The sequence below is a fragment of the Oreochromis niloticus genome, linkage group LG3 (assembly GCF_001858045.2).
Source record: "Oreochromis niloticus isolate F11D_XX linkage group LG3, O_niloticus_UMD_NMBU, whole genome shotgun sequence".
NCBI lineage: Eukaryota > Metazoa > Chordata > Actinopteri > Cichliformes > Cichlidae > Oreochromis > Oreochromis niloticus.
The window spans coordinates 64,399,196-64,416,872 of NC_031967.2; the positions used below are offsets into that span (position 1 = coordinate 64,399,196).

The following is a 17,677-nucleotide window of genomic DNA, read 5'->3' on the forward strand; positions in this document are numbered from 1 at the left end:
GTGGAAAGTCTTTTAACCTGGCTCAAAACCTAAAATCACACCAACGCATCCACAGTGGAGTTAAACCTTACACCTGTGACCTGTGTGGAAAGTCGTTTACCCTGGCTGGAGACTTTAAAAGACACCAAGTCATCCACAGTGGAGTTAAAGATTACACCTGTGACCTGTGTGGAAAGTCTTTTGCCCTGGCTCAAAGCCTAAAAACTCACCAACGAATCCACAGTGGAGTTAAACCTTACAGCTGTGGGTTGTGTGGAAAGTCTTTTACCCGGACTGGAAGCTTAAAAACTCACCAACTCATCCACAGTGGAGCTAAAGATTACACCTGTGACCTGTGTGGAAAGTCTTTTGCCCTGGCTCAAAGCCTAAAAACTCACCAACTCATCCACAGTGGAGTTAAACCTTACAGCTGTGACTTGTGTGGAAAGTCTTTTAAATATCAACATCAGCTGAAAAAACACCAACAGATCCACACCTGAAAGTAACTCTACAAGTGCAGTTACTGTGAGGATGTATTTAGTTTTTTATCTTGTAATTGTAACCTGAGTGTTTGGAACAAGTCTGATCAGTAAACTTATGGAGTTATACTGAATGAACTGTTTGGAAAAATGAAGACTCATTTTCACCCAGTAAGCTGAGTGTTATAATGTAAACAGTAAAATGTAATTGGACGTTGACAGAGATGCTCTTTATTTCAGGCGACGTTCAGGATAAAAACGTTGAAGGAATTCCCTGATTTACACTGTCTTTGTTTAGAAGTGGAGCAAAGCACATGGATCCAGTTCTCAACCCTGTCGTCACTGTGGTTGTGGGAAAGAGTTTCTCTGTGACCTTTGTAGAAAAACTTCCAATCATCAACGGGACCAAAAAAAACATGAACGTAGACACACTGGAGACAAAATGAACTACTGCAAAGAATGTGGGAGAGGCTTCCACACACCAAGTACATTAAAAATACATGAACTCTTCCACAGTGGGGTCAAAAAGCACATCTGTGACCAGTGTGGGTCATCCTTCACCACTGGACATAATTCAATAAAATAGCATAAGCGAATCCACACAGGAGAGACACCATACAAGTGCAGACACTGTGACAAAAGCTTCTCACAATCAGGTCATCGTAACAAACATGAACGTACACACATGGAAGTGAACTTCAGCTGTGACCAGTGTGACAAGAGCTTCAGGAATCTCAGTTCATACTCCGAACACAAACGATCCCACACTGTAAATAAACTGTTTCACTGTTACCAATGTGCAAAAACATTCACTTCATTATCTGCTCTGTGCAAACATCAGCCTGATCATCCAGGACTGAAATCACTGGATCATAATGAATCTGAAGAGAGAGAAAGATCCTCTTCTGGTTTCAGGGTCAGACTTAAAAACCTTGAGATCAGGCTCCACAGAGTTCAGATGGAATCTCCTGTAAAGAGTGTCAGCTGATGTCACACTTGGATCTGATGAGGTAGCTCTGATTTCTGGAGCTGCAGTGAATAATCCTGAATGTTACATTTAGGAAGCTGCATGTATAGATATGCATATCAAGTTTATGTTTTTTCCTTTGAGGGATTTTAATTCTCTAAAATGTTATCCCTGTTACATTTTATTCTTTGTTCCCTTAGGACACAGTAGTGTTTAGTAGTTGTATTCATTTTATGTGTTACCTAAGTTAAATTTCAATCCTTCATTCATATGTAATCTTTTGCTGTGGTAATCCCTTCTCTTAAATGATTTTCTCCCAAAACTGCAAATAATTTCACAGCAGTTGCTGTTAAAACCTCCAAAATGAACTAAATCTGTCCACCAGCTTTGAAACAACACCTGCTGTGACTTTATGTCCAGAAAAAAGAAACTCAAGCTAAACTGGTTTTGGGCTGTACTTCCATATAATACCAGTTTGTACCAGAAGACGAAGCAGTGAGTCAGTGTAACCTTTATTTAATTGGGCAAAGAACACATTCATATTCACAGTGGCAGCAAAGAAATGTTGAAAGGTAAAAACAGCAGCACACATCAGGACCATTTTAAAGATCACAGGTGACTTTTACTTAATTCAAATTCCTTCAAATTTTGGCTCCTCCTTTCACTTTAGTGTATTTACTGTATCCTTGAAGTCCACGTGTTGTTTTTTAATGGATTCATTTTGATCCACATGTTCTGCAGCTGTTTTCCTGTTGATTTGAAGTTTGTATTATGAAATCCTAATAATGTTAAAGTGTTAGTTATATTTGATGAACTCTGTGTAAAGTTTGTCTTATTAAACAGTTTGGTGTGAAAAATAAAGAATTGGTCTCAGAACAAGTAGTTTGAGCCATGATTTCAAATTCAAACTAATTTAACTGTTTTCAGTGGTACATGTGGAGGTTTATCAGAGGAGGAGACTTGGCTGTTCTCCACTCACACTGAACACTGTTCTTGCACCTCATTAAAAGCTCTGAAATGATCTTCAAGGACAAAAATTTTGATTTTTCTCAAAAACGTGCTGTGGGCATGACGTTTTCAGACCGTGTGTTTAAGAGTTATTGTGGTTAACATCTCACACATTCCAATAAATCAGATGTTCCTGCATTGCAACAGTGGTTTGCAGATATATTCTCCCTCCTGCCCGTCTGCACGACTCTCTTGGAGCACCACTTTGAAACGCAGCTGATTGGCAGATTCCCTGGTCTGCAGAGTCCAAAGACAAAAACATCCTTCTCCACTCTGTATGGTTCGTACCAATTCGTCACACTTCCATTTGGCTTGTTTGAAGCCCCGGCCATTTTTCAGCACCTCCTGTAGCGATAGCTGCGTCCTCACACTGCATGTGCTGTTTCCTACCTGGATGATGTCGTCATTCATAGTGATAGCTATAGGAGCATGTGCAGTGGTTGGTTACCGTCCCGGTTTCCCTGAGGCAGGCAGGGCTGATGGCAAACCCGAAGAAGTGTGTGGTTGGATGGAGGGAGGTACAGAGTTTTTTGGTACAATTTTGAGATCCCATTTGAAGGCTGATTACACCACAGCGACGTGATGAAGGCTGTCCCAATTCCAAATGCGCCCTTCATTTCCCCAGACTTGAAGGATGAGTCAGGTGTATCATTCGCGGCCCAACACATCCCAGAATTCATAGCACAGCTTTGACTGTGGCTAATTATTTTGAAAAACAAAAAATGGCAGAAGCGTGGTGGCCAAAGAGTAAACTTTTAAATGTAATGTAGTGAAGTAGATTCTGGGGTAGGATTTTACATGCTGTCCACAAACGCACCACTGGCATCCACACCTTCCCAGCCCACAATTACCAGGCTTATAAGAAACAGCTGTGCTCCACTATCAGAAGGAGGCATTTGGCAGTGTAGAATTAAAGAAATTATTTTACTGCTACTGTACATAACCATCATCTTTATCACTGCATTAATTATCATTTCATCAAAGCATTTATTGAAGCTGTTGGCATTATGTTATAATTTGTATTACAGGGGTTATCATAATCACATATTAACATGTTTATTACAGGTGCAGTTATAACCACTTTAAATGATTGAGTTAAATATATATATCAAAACTCATATGCTGAGTATATTGATACAGTAAAATAGTAGCTGAGCAAAGGCCTGAATGTATTCAGCTTCTTGTTGCATTTGAGTTTGCCTAGTAACAGGTGACAAAAGGAGGACAAGTTCATGGTGACCTCAAAGGCCTAAGATCATCACCATATTCGGAAGAGGATGCCAGAAAGAGGAACTTCTGTGTCTGCATTTATCTCTTAGAATTGATCATTATCTGTAGAGGAGGCAAATAATGTTCTTAAGATGCAAATTATGTGACTGTAAACGAAAGAGGGGGCGTTACAATACCCTGATGTTATAAAAGCAATCTGAAGTGTATTTTGGGAAGAAGATGTACAACTGATGTCTTGCAGTTTACATCTCTCCACGCGGCGTGTATTCATTAAAATCAATTGTTTGACTGACCTCTTCTGGACCATCATTGTTTTACTCTCGTCCTCAATTTCGGACCCTTAACAGCCTCATCTGTCTCACCTCTGCCGTTAATAACGAGTCTGTGGGCTTTGGTAGCCAGTGCAATACGTACATTGGCTAGAGAAATCTTTCCTGGGTTGTAACGCCCTCCCCCAGGTGGCGTTGTCAATATCTTAGTTACCGTCCCTGGTCATTCCTCAATCGCGACACCACAGTAAGTATTGAATTTTTCAACCTCATCAGTTAACGCTGTCCATGCAGATTTTTTTTTTTTCCCTGTCCCGTTTGGATCTTTAGCCATCAGAATTGTCTTAAGGCCAAGAGAGATGCCAAGCGGATTTACTTTACCAAGTGGATCATCATGGCCTTGCCATTTTGGTCCATTTGATTGACCTTTATTATAATTATGTATTTATTTTATTTTCAGTTGTTACAGTCGGGACAGACATGACTGGGGGATAGGACAGGGAGAAAGAATGAAAGAAAGAGAGGGAGAGAAAGAAAAATAGAGGGTAGAAGAGATGTGAGAAAGGGGAGAAGAAAGAGAAAACAAACAAAACACCTGGATCACCTGTGGAGAAAAAAAACAGAAGAGAAAACAAACAAACCCCAAAAAACAGCGACATAATAAATACAGCACCATCACAATAAACTAGCTAGCAGTAGATAACAGTAGATACTAAATATTAAATGTTGTTGTGCAGCACGCAAGATAGATAGCTCACAATATGCTTTGAGGTAGTAGCCAAGAAAGGTGTAGTTTGTCTGTGAACACCCGTGTGTACACCTGTGTGGATAAGCATGCTTGTATTCCAAAGGTTTCTCCATGTAACGATCTGCTAGGGAGTGTGGGGAGCCATAGCCCCGTCCCCCAGGGCATGAAGCAGTTATGGAGGAGATCCAGTCCCCAGACATCCAGAGGCCCCAGAGTATGAGGACCCAAGGAGGACCACCAAAGGGGGGGAACCGTGCCACCCTCCTGGGAAGAGCTGAGTAGACCTCCAAACGAGATGTCACCCAGCAGCCACAGAGCAGAGGCCGGAGGGGGTTGCAGTGGCGTGCCCGCGGGCTCGGCCAGCTGTGCCAGAGAGGACCGAGCTTCAGGCCCAGAGGCCTGGGGGCACCCCACCCCCGGAAGGGGCCCAGCCGGGCCACAGGCGCCAGGCCCCACCAATTGGCCACCAGGAGTGAGCCGGTACATACATGAGCACCCAGCCCCAGTTCACAAGAACCACCAGCACACCGTCTGAGGGCATCAGCCACCGGCAGGGAGTGTGGTGAGGGGAGATAGGCCTCCGTACGTTGGAGGGCCTGATATGTTCCCAGAGAGGTCGAGTCTAAGGCCCAACCTGACATATAGACACAGACGAACAGGCGCACACAGACTCAAACGTGCATTCCCACCCCCATATACACAACCAAATACTCGGCACTTACCCAACATGTAGACAGACACAAATAGACACTGCTGCAGTGCAGATATTATAGATTTGTAAATGATTACCTAACAATCTTGTCAACACAAAGTTCTTTATTGACAGGCAGTGGGGAGAGGGGACACTTGGGCAGTGCATTTACTGCATATAATGTGTTATCAACCTTTTCATCTTTTCTCATTACCCACAGCTACATCCACTTCTATTGGGCTTAGGCTACTCACTAGGGCTGGGTATCGTCACTGATTTCTATAATCGATTTGATTCAATTCAATTTTAACTCAGTAACTGTTTCAAAGTAACGGAGGATAAAACACAGAAAAACAGCAATATTAGAAAGGCTGTCAGCTGTGTGGGGGAGCCCCCTTGTGGCGAGAGAGCACAGTTGCGCTATTGAGCACATGTTCCAGTGATCAGAGTTGGAGCTAAGACATAGCAAGAGCCACCTGACAGACTGACTGAGCAGGGGATGTCTACACACGGTGTGAGTTGTGTGCGTCGCTAAAGAACTGTGAGTAGACGTGGAGCCCTGCCTGGAAAGGACAGTTTTAGTCTTTTATGCCAGTTAGACATTTAGTGGATGTAGAAGTGCAATGTGTTTTGACCTGTTCGCTATGTGGCTAGTTCATGCTACTAATGCTACTTGTTATGCTACATGCTTGCTAGCTGTAAGCTAAAGCCATTTGGTGTTTTGTGATATATTGTTGTTGGGTGTATTGGCAATCAGTGTCATGTACTGTAAGGGTTTGGGAGTAGTGTATGAAACTTGTGCATGTAAATGTTCATATAGGAATTCCTATTTGTAGTTCTGGTTAAATTCGAAGAAAGCTAATGAATCATAATTCATGACTTCGATCTTTATTACATTTAGTATTCTGTATGTGTTCTGTTCACAGACCACACCCACACCCCTCACCAATTTGTAAGCCTGCGGTTGCATTACTGTGTTGCTGTACTGTGCTGTTAAGCTGAGGAATCACAGTAAAGACGGTATAACCTTTAACTGTGCGTCCTGTGTGTTCTGACCGACACACCAAGGTGAACACCACTGCTATTCAGCCAACGCCTATACAGTTCTGGGTTCAACCCAAATTAACCTTGGTCCTTCGAGCCTAGGGATGGGTATCGAAAACCGGTTCTTGTTAAGAACCAGTCCCCACTGTTTCAATTCCTTGGAATCGTTTGCCAAAATGGCAAACGATTCCCTTATCGATTCCAGTCGCCCCGAATGACGTCACCACGTTGCGGAGCGTCATTTACCTGGCAGGAAACATGGCGGCTCAAACGCTCAAAAGTTTGTTTATACTTTACGAGAATGGATGACAACAGGGCAACTTGCAATACTTGCAAAGTAGATATTTCACTTAAGGGAGGAAACACTACGAATCTGCAAAAGCATTTGCTCACAAAACACGCGATGACCTTAAATGAATGTCGTGTTTTTAATTCCGCTCCGGACTCGTGAATCTGAACTCAGCAGCAGCGGTAATGTTCGCACGTTAATGCGGCAGGTAAGTAATCAACTAACAGTGCATATTATGTTAGCGCGATCTGCTTTATTACAAAACCTGCCATTACTGTGCATTTAGGTGACCGTGATGAGAGAGACAGAGTCGGGCTGGCTCAGCTGCTGGCAGTTGTCGCTGCAGTCTACAGGCCAGGATGAATGTCACCGAGCAGTGACTAAGTTTATGGTCAAAGGCTTGCACCCATTTGTCACAGCAGATGCCCCCGATTTTCGGTAAGTGAAGGTGTTTAATTGTAGGCAGGGACATTACTGGATATTCTTGTGTAATTGCTACAGAATAATTTATGTTATAGTATAGAAGAATATTTATTTTATTATTTTACATTTACATTTTTTTTCCTGGGGACCCTGTGACACCCCAATGAAGGCTGGTTCTCTTGAGATCGCACTGTTGGGTTTGTAAGGCCATGTTACTCCTAAATTTCTATCTTGTTCAAAGAGAAGATAAAAAGCTAATCGACCTGAGTGTTCTCCCTTTTCAAAAGAATCGATAAGAGAATCGATAAGAGAATCGATAAGAGAATCGATAAAGAATCGGATCGTTAAACAGAATCGAAAATGGAATCGGAATCGTTAAAATCTTATCAATACCCATCCCTATTCGAGCCGGATGGTGCTTTCCTTGGATCCTAAAGATACAGCCTAGTTTCTTCTTCAATGAAGATGTCTCAGAATCAACTCGCCCAAGGTGCCAAGTACAACCTCCCCCCTACCTTGCAGACTATGTTAACCCAAATTAACAAACAAACTAAGCGTTTTTCAATTTGGCATAATTAAAAAACAAATGTATTAAACAGCAAAAATGAAGCTTTCTTTTGGTCGGAGAGGAAAAAAGGCTGCAGCTCAGAATCAGTGAGATGTTGACTTTCTGCGCCGACGGCGTGTCCGTGTTCATGCCATCGGGTGAGGAAGACGACATGTCACTAATCCATCAGGTCCACGCTCTGTGTTCACGTCTTTGTGTGGAATCTGTTCACCTGCTCTCATTTATTGTTTTAACTGTTTGGTGGTCATTGAAATAGTTTTGTGAGCTCCCTGCGTTTTTGGCAAAATACATTTATATTTAGAAATCAATTCAGGATTTAATGAATCAATATCGCATTATTCAATGCGTTATTAATCGATACCGACTTGGTATCGATTTGATACCAAGTCGGTAGGGCTGCACGATTAATCGTTAGAAAATCGCGATCTCGATTCATACTTATGTGCGATCTCATTTCCAAATGACAACGATTTACAAAAAAAAAAAAAAAAGACGACGACGATTGTACCGCATTTTGATCCGGGACGTAATCTGCATGAAAACAAGCACTCACTCTTCCTGCTCAACAAATGACAAGGGCGGAGCCTTATACCACATGATACAGAAGCTGTGCCGTGTGATGCTAAAATTGGCAGGGAAAAAACAACGGAGAGCACGTCAGGGATGACGAGAAAGTGACAGGAGAAAATCCGTTCCGGGCAACAACCCAAACATCAATAACAGGAACCTTATACAGCGCTTCCCTATACCCGTTGAACTCCCGCAGGCACAAAGAAATTACGGAGGCTATTACTTATCACCTGACCAAAGATATGGCTCCCATCAACACTGTGCAAAACGAGGGATTTAGGAAAATGATCAACACCCTAGACCAGGGGTGGGCAATCTCAGTCCACGAGGGCCGGTGTCCCTGCAGGTTTTAGATGTGTCCTTGAACCAACGCAGCTGATTTAAATGGCTAAATTAGCTCCTCAACATGTCCTGAAGTTCTCCAGAGGCCTGGTAACCAACTAATCATGTGATTCAGGTGTGTTGACCCAAGGTGAGATCTAAAACCTGCAGGGACACCGGCCCTCGGGGCCTGAGATTGCCCACCCCTGCCCTAGACAAACGCTACACAGTGCCGTCCCGCAACTATTTTTCTATTGTTGCACTTCCTGCTCTTTACACGCAGTGTCGAGCAACGGTGGAGACGGAATTTCAAGCAGCAACGACAAAATGTGAGACATTTGTTGTTATGTTTATTTATTGTTTTTATGTTCAGTCTCAACTGTTACGAAGTTGATGTGCAGTTAAAAAGCGCAATAAACATTTATACTAGAAAAGAAAATCGTGAGAGAATCGTGATCTCAATTCTAAGCAAAAAAATCGTGATTCTCATTTTATGCAAAATCGTGCAGCCCTACAAGTCGGTATCGGATCAATTCTAGCCTGGTGAGATCAATTCTTTACTTTAATTTCTGCTCTTGTTTGCAATGCTGTGCATTCGGCAAAGACGAAACAGCCAGGTCGCCGGACTTGCTGCTCCCGTGTCAGCGAATGGCAGGCAGACTTTGCTTCTCCTCCCCCCTCTTGTGTTTAGATGTTACGCTGTCATGTGACGTGACTTTGGGGGATTGTTAGGTTGTTTACATATTAGTTATATATTCACCAGTTTTTTTTGTTGTTAACAATTTTAATTGTAATTTTTGTATTATAGTTTCTCAACAGTACTTGTTTCTTTTAATTTGTGTGAGGAAGAGGAGGAGGAAGAGCCAGCAGCAGCTGACAGATGGAGAGAATAGACAGACTGTTCACTGTTTGTGAAGGACTGCTAGAAATGTTTTAAATAACTAATTGTCTGTCCTGAATCAGTCTTATTAGGTAATGTTCAAATAATGTTATCATTCCAGTGTTTTCAGTGTGGGAGAAAGTACTCAGGGCCTTCAAGTTACACACTATGAAAGGCAGCAACAAGTTTAATATTCAGAAAAAATAAAGTATATATCAGTAGCAGAATGGAGCTAAAAATAAATGTTTATTTCAGTTCTATGAAGCTTTGAGTATTTAGCATTAGTAGTACTGCTGTGTTTGTTGTATTTCAGGGGTCTCAAACTCGCGGCCCGCGGTCCAATTGCGGCCCGCAGGACGATAGTTTGTGGCCCCCACCTTAATATGAAAATAAATTTAATATTAGTGCGGCCCGCGAGTTTGATAATGTATGACACTTTACAGTGTTGTGTGCGGAGCTGAACTAACCTACCAATCGGGGTGGGATATGGATCTCAGGTGACTATCAGCCGGGCTTGATGCAAGCAGGGAAACATTTCTCAATGAGTAAAAGTTACAGCAGCATTGCCCTGGAGTGTTTCTTTCTTTTCTGTGCCTGGCTGGCTGCCTCCTTTCTATTGGGCAAACGCGGACATTCGCCCCAGCGCGCTGCGTTCACAACACTTCAAAAAAAAAATTTTTTAAGTTGCTGCACAGCGGGACATTACACATATATAGATTTATACACACGTCAGTGGGATTTTTAGTTATTTTTTCACAGAGAGAGTCCTCATATTAACTTTGCGATGCATAGGCGGCGGGATAAAAGAAAAGCAATGAACTCAATGCAGCCCAATTTAGTCTGCAGTCCCATAGCGACACCTGTTCATCGGCAATAACAGTCCCCGGTAACCCGGACTAAGTATAGGGTCGCACCGTAATTTTTGGTTTGATGTTTTTTATTTGCATCACTCCGTTTGCATTGCAGCATACATGAACATTACATATATTTCAATATAATGTAAAAGCAGTCAAAACAACTAACATCAGAAACAGGTGATGTTATGTGTTATATGTCACGGTGTCATTTACGCTTCTTTTTCCTGTAACAACAGCCCGGCGGCTAACAGTCCTTGAGCAGTCGCCTTTTTTGCGCTCGCTATCCCTGTACTTTCTACCATCTGCAAATGCCACGGTGTTCGTGTCATCATGAAAGACGTGAACATCGACCGTAAAAACAAAGGAGACTGCTACCGGCTTTTTATCCGCCGATCGCCGTGCTACGGTTGCAAGAAAAAGAAGGGGAAATGACGTTCTCTATGCGTTGAGACGTCCGTCAGCTAAATGCTTGATTGAAACTTCAATGCGACAGTGACACCAAGTAGAGTTATAAATGTTACATAGCCCCAAACATGTCTTTTTCAAAGCCTGCAGTGAAGAGAAAGGTTGGTGATGAGCACCGACAATTTCAGGAAAAGTGGGAAATGCAATATTTCTTTGTTGAGCACAGGGGCACCCCGACGTGTCTTATTTGCACAGAGAAAGTTGCAGTGCACAAGGAATACAATTTGAAACGTCATTACACAACTAGACATGCTGAGGTGTATGCAAAATACCAGGGAGATGAGAGAGCAAACCGGGTTGCCAGTCTTAAAGCAGATCTACTGAGGCAGCAAGATTTCTTCAAGAAAGCAACCAAAGAGAATAATGCAGCAGTGGAAGCTAGCTACGTGGTTAGTGAGATGATTGCTAAAGCAGGAAAGCCATTCACAGAAGGTGAATTTGTCAAAAAGTGCATATTGCAGGCTGCAAATATAGTCTGTCCGGCAAAGAAAGGTCAGTTTATCAACATCAGCCTTTCTGCCAACACCGTAGCAGATCGCATTTCTGACATGTCAAATGACATTTATGACCAACTGTGTGAGAAAGCCAAATGTTTCAGTGTATACTCAGTCGCTCTTGATGAGACAACAGACATCACCGACACTGCCCAGCTCGCAATGTATGTCCGTGGTGTTGATGACAGTTTTGAAGTGATGGAGGAGCTGCTCACAGTAATTCCAATGCATGGCCAGACCACCGCTCAGGAGATATTTCACAAGCTGTGTGATGTCATTGAGAATGTTGGTTTGCCATGGAAGAGGTTTGTTGGAATAACAACAGATGGAGCGCCATCAATGACAGGGAGGAAAAATGGACTGGTGGCACTTGTTCAAAAAAAACTGGAAGAGGAAGGCGTGGAGGAGGCCATTGCTCTGCACTGCATTATCCATCAGCAGGTCCTTTGCAGCAAATGCCTGAAGTTTGACAATGTGATGTCTATTGTTGTGAAATGCATCAACCAAATCAGATCCAGGGGCTTAAAGCACCGAAGGTTCCGTGCTTTTTTAGAGGAAATGGAGTCAGAATATGGGGATGTGCTCTACTTCACTGAGGTGCGTTGGCTCAGCAGGGGAAATGTATTAAATAGATTTTTTGAGTTGAGAGCAGAAGTGAAAGCCTTCATGGAGAAGGATGGAGTTAGTCTTCCTGTGCTAAGTGATCCCAAATGGCTCATGGACCTAGCTTTTCTTGTTGATATAACACATGAGCTTAATGTACTAAACAAGAAGTTACAAGGCCAGGGGCAACTTGTCAGTGCTGCCTATGACAACGTGAGAGCATTCTCCACAAAATGTCTGTGAAGGTTCTCAGTCATCCAGGTCATCGTAGTCAAAGGAGTTTTGACTTTTTTCTTTGCAAACTCCTTTGATTCTCCACAAAACTTGCGCTCTGGAAAGCCCAGCTCTCTCAGACAAACCTTTGCCATTTCCCAGCATGCAAGGCACTCGTGGATGCAGGCACACCATTCAGTGGTGACAAGTATGTTGATGTCATTTTGAGGCTACAGGAGGAATTTGATCACAGATTTGCTGACTTCAAGACACACAGAGCCACCTTTCAAATTTTTGCGGACCCCTTCTCCTTTGATGTGCAAGATGCCCCTTCTGTGCTTCAAATGGAGCTCATTGAGCTGCAGTGCAACTCTGAACTCAAAGCAAAGTTCAGGGAGGTGAATGGAAAAGCAGACAAGCTTGGACAATTTTTGAGAGAATTGAGCCCTAGTTTCCCTCGGCTTTCCCAAATGTTCAAGCGGACCATGTGCCTTTTTGGTAGCACATACTTGTGCGAAAAGCTCTTCTCCACTTTGAACTTCAATAAGTCCAAGTACAGGTCCAGACTTACGGATGATCATCTTCAAGACATACTGAGGGTCTCAACTGCTTCCTCCCTCAGGCCAAATCTGGCTCGGCTATGCGAGAGGAAACGCTGCCAGGTCTCTAGCAGCAAGGAGTAGGCAAGAGAAGCCATGTTCAGAAGAACAATTCATTTTCTACAGTGTTCCATTCATGTTCAGAAGAAGGTTATAGAACTGTTAATACAGACATTTGAATCTAAATTCAGCAGATATAGAAGACTGAAAAAAAACACACAAGTTCACTGACTAAAAATATCTTATTATCATTTTATTTATGTATTACAGATTGATTTATTTTCTTATTAATTCTTAATTTGTTTATTTATTTTTCATCTTATTTTGTGTTAAAAAAATAAAAATAAAGAGATTTGAGAAGATTGGGATTTTTTAATCATGCCTTTCTTGTGGAAAACCTAATGCGGCCCAGCCTGACCCAGACTCTGCCTCCAGCGGCCCCCAGCTAAATTGAGTTTGAGACCTCTGCTGTAATTGTTTATATGCTTTATATATTTTGAGGTAAGTTGATCTGTAGTTCTTGGAGTGATTTTGATAAAAGTTGTCATTGTTGTACTTAAATTTTTAAACCTTGTCTTAAACTGCAGGTACATTCTATGTAAAGGTTCTGGTTTCCTTATTTAGTAAAGAATGTTTACTTCCTGCCATTTATGGGCTCACCTGTGCTTGTATATGATGGACTGTTAAAGGGGTTAGGCACTCACCCAATGTGGAGACAGACACAAATGGACACTCTACACACAGTGTCACACTTCCCAAACATACTCTATACCCCAGCTCCAGGTACCCTCGCCCCCAGAGGGGGAAACAGCACCTAGACCCAGGAGATGTTACCCTTTTCCCTTGGGTGGAGACAAGCAGACTGCCCCTGGCATCACAGCAGCAGGGAGGACCCTCATCCCAGACCCCAACTACTCTGCTACAACACACGTAGTCTGACTTTTGTCTCATGATTTCATGTTTTGTGACTATTGAGTAAATTACTGAGATTGCTCTAATATAGTTTAGTAGTATAGTTTAGGGGCAGCACGGTGGTTAGCACTGTTGCTGAACAGCAAGAAGGTCCTGAGTTCAATTCCACCATCAGGCCGGGGTCTTTCTTTCTACCCGTTCATGTTCTACCCGTGTTTGCGTGGGTTCTCTCCAGGTACTCCGGCTTCCTCCCACAGTCCAAAGGTCCAAAGATCTAAACTGCCCATAGGTGTGAATGGTTGTCTGTCTCTGTGTGTTAGCCCTGCGGCAAACTGGTGACCTGTCCGGGGTGTACCCCGCCTCTCGCCCTATGACAGCTGGGATAGGCTCCAGCACCCTCCGCGACCCTGAAAAGGATAAGAGGAAGCGAATAGATGGATAGATAGTTTAGTACTTCATAGTTCAGCTCTTGTTCATAGTGTCCCACTTGGATATTGAATTTTGTACACTGAGTTTCTTGCTTGCCATAGTGTGGGTTAATTTCCAGTTTCTTAGTCCTCTGAGTTTGTAGCATCGCGTGTGTATGGGTTTGAGCAATTCCAGAGGGTAGATTCATTTGCCTCTCACCTTTAGTTCATATTTAGTGATTTTTGCCAAAATAAAATCTTGTTTTACACTGTTCCTCCGAGCCTCTGATTTTAATTCTCAAATTTTGCCACCTAATTCAATTTCCAAAGATATGCACGTGGCACAGTAACAGTATCTTTAGCAGTAGCTCGGGACCTGACCCTAAATGTCTACTTTTTCTTTCTGAGATTTACTGATAGAAACCTTTGCAGAGAGAACAACACAGTATGAACAGTCTTGTCACAGGTACTGATTAAAAAAACAAAACAAATATAGAGTTTCTCTTAATTCTGCTTCAGTTTGTTTTCTGTAATCTTGAACTTCAGGGTTTTAACTGAGGAACCTCAACAAAGCCAGTCCTTCTTTGTATTAATTGACTTGACAAAACTAACAAACCCAGGTGAGAGATGAAGGGGATCACAACAGTGGTTATCTGTTTTCTCTTATTTTGATCTAATACAGGAGACATTAAAGTCATTTAGCAAAATGTATTTTAATAGTTGAAGGTTATTGGCAATAACTGTTATGGCCCTGACCGTCTAGAGTTTGTTTCTGTGCTATGTCTTTAAGTATCTTCAGGTCTTTCCTGATTGGAGAGCTGGCGGTGGGTTATTGGTCCCCTCATCATGTGGCTGTTTTTAAAACATCCCTCACCAGCAGTTGTTGGCAGCAGCAACTGACAGCAGCAGCAGACCCATCCTTGGCCTCCAAACTTTGTGGCATTCGTGTGTGTAATTCTTGAGACCTACAGAGCTTTGTACATAGTGTGTAGACACATTTTCACTTGTAAATAGTAAACTGTAAATAGGCACTGAAGCAGAAGGGGTGAGCTGCCTTAATATTCTCCTTTTTATTTCAGGTAGGGAGTTAGGTGTAGCATGTGTCTTTTGTTTGGTTTATGTTTCAAATAGGGTTTAGATAGCACCTCCTTTCCTGACTTAGCTTGTTTTTATTTATTTTTTTGGGGGGGGGGGGGGGGGGGATGATTCAAATGGAAGAAAGCAGTCTTACATATTTGTTTAATATGTGTGTTGAAGGACATGTCCTGGTCAATAATGACTCCTCCGGTGTTACTGGAGGCCAAGGTAATGCCATCCAGAGTAAGAATCTGGTTAGATACCATATTTCTAAGATTTTCAGAGCCAAGTACAATAACCTCAGTTTTATCTGAATTAAGAAGCAGAAAGTTAGCGGCCATCCAGGTCTTTATATCTTTAACCACTTAAGCCCCACGCCCCCGGTACCGGAGGCAAAAAGGAGGAGATCACGCTTAATCGGTTATAACGCGGGTTGAGAAATATAAGTCCAGACGTGTGGTATCCACAGAAACCTCAGAATCTCAGCTAAAATGTCATATAAACCATTTCTACAACCACCAAACACACCGAAAACAAGCCGCGATTAAACATGCAGTTTCCTAAATGCGCAGAAGTCCGCTAAACAAACAAAACCGAACCAGAAATTCTTCAGACTTCATGTAACTGGTTAAAGACAGGCTGGTTAGCTCCCAGAGCTATCACTGACTCCACACACCAAGTTTCACCACGATCAGACCAAAATTCACTGAATTAGCCGCAAAAGAAGACCGCAAAAACACACAGCAGCGCAAATGCGCTAAGACAGAAATTGGCTTACCTTCCCGATTTCCTCCGTCATTTTCGCCGGTAGCCGGTAACCACGTGATTGCCGGTAGTTACCATGCCTACCTAGCTGCATCAGAGCCATTTTCCGTCAACAACCTCCATTCTAGACCCACCTACAGACACGTGACTGGACAGACGCCACATGTAGTAAATTTGGGCCCACGTGGGTTTTGGCATTACAATGTCTGATTGGTTGAAGTGACACGAACGTGGCATCATTACTTTGAATCTATTGGCTAAAACGATTAAAAAGAGGTGTCAATCATGCAAATTGACCAAAAAAAAACCAAGGTTACAGCCCCTCGGAGTTTAAAGGGCCAGAGGCCAATGAAGCGCTCTAGGGCCATTACCATGTGAATGTGTGGTTAATTCTTTCAAAATATATATTTTTAAAAAGCATTTTTAGGTCTGTTAATAAAAATTATTACTTTCTGCTCTTTAATACCTAAAAAAAATCAACTGGCATGGTGTCCAATTGTGTGCCAAAATTGGACATTTTTGTACAACGTCTGGATATTCATGTATTGACAGGGCTGTAATTTTTCACTGTTTCACTTTAGAAACACAAATCTTTGCACAGATTATGCTTATATGTTGGTTACTGGATTTCTGGAACCAAATGTGAGCTGAGGCATATTTTTAAAAGGGTTATATGCTAAAAATTACAAAAACAAAATAGGCGAGAATAAAATCTACTTACTTTTTCTGTGTTCCAGTCTCAGTAACTTTGACACAGTAATATCTGCTTTAATATTTACACCTCTGATTAAATTTCCCAAGTGTTAGCTTTATTTTGATACCAAGATTGTAAGGACAGAGTTTGTAATTGCAGAGAAATAATCAATTTAATTTGGGCATTACATTTTCGAGCAGGAAGCTCAGAAACCCCCTTGGGACATTCCTGCAGTTTAACTAATTGGTGTGTGTTACCTGGCTTCATGGATAGATAGAGCTGCGTGTCATCTGCATAGCAGTGAAAATTTATGCTATGTCTTCTAATGATGCTGGCTAGGGGAAGCATGTAAGATAAGATAAGATAACCTTTATTAGTCCCACACGTGGGAAATTTGTTTTGTCACAGCAGGAAGTGGACAGTGCAAAAGTTATGAAGCAAAAATTAGAATAAAATAAAATAAGAATAAATACAGTACACAACTGTACAGAATAAAATAAAATACTATATACACAGTAGAATAAAATATACAATAAGATAAAAATAGAATACACATGTTATATACAACTCAGTAAAAATACAACGATGCCAGAAAAGATTATTGCACATTAGTGTTATTGCATATTTGTGGATGTGTGTGTTAGATCAGTTAAAGTCTTTATTGTAGAGTCTGACAGCAGTGGGGAGGAAAGACCTGCGAAATCTCTCCGTCCCACACCGTGGGTGCCGCAGCCACTGAAGGAGCTGCTCAGTGCTGTCACAGTCTCATGCATGGGGTGGGAGATGTTGTCCAACAGGGATGACAGCTTAGCCACCATTCTCCTGTCACTCACCACCTCCACTGGGTCCAGAGGGCATCCTTGAACAGACCTTTGGATCAGCCTGTTCAGTCTCTTCCTGTCCCCAGCAGAGATGCTGCCGCCCCAGCAGACCACACCATAAAAGATGGCTGAGGCCACCACAGACTCATAGAAGGTCTTCAGGAGTGGGCCCTCCACTCCAAACGACCTGAGTCTCCGCAGCAGGTACAGTCTGCTCTGCCCTTTCCTGTAGAGGGCGTCTGAGTTATGAGTCCAGTCCAGTTTGCTGTTCAGATGAACACCAAAGTACCTGTAGCTGTCCACA

General features: G+C 42.4%; 2 protein-coding genes across 2 annotated transcripts in view; both read left to right on the forward strand.

Annotated features, from left to right (window-relative positions):
- The window catches only part of LOC102078817 (zinc finger protein 665), a 1,047,781-nt gene that overhangs the window by 25,382 nt on the left and 1,004,722 nt on the right, over positions 1-17,677 (forward strand). The window lies entirely within an intron of this gene.
- Positions 9,813-12,798, forward strand: LOC109201340 (general transcription factor II-I repeat domain-containing protein 2-like). The gene is made up of 2 exons (XM_019356972.2): positions 9,813-12,118; positions 12,209-12,798. Exons 1-2 carry the CDS (start codon positions 10,857-10,859, stop codon positions 12,324-12,326), a joined length of 1,380 nt encoding a protein of 459 aa, XP_019212517.1. The 5' UTR covers positions 9,813-10,856; the 3' UTR covers positions 12,327-12,798.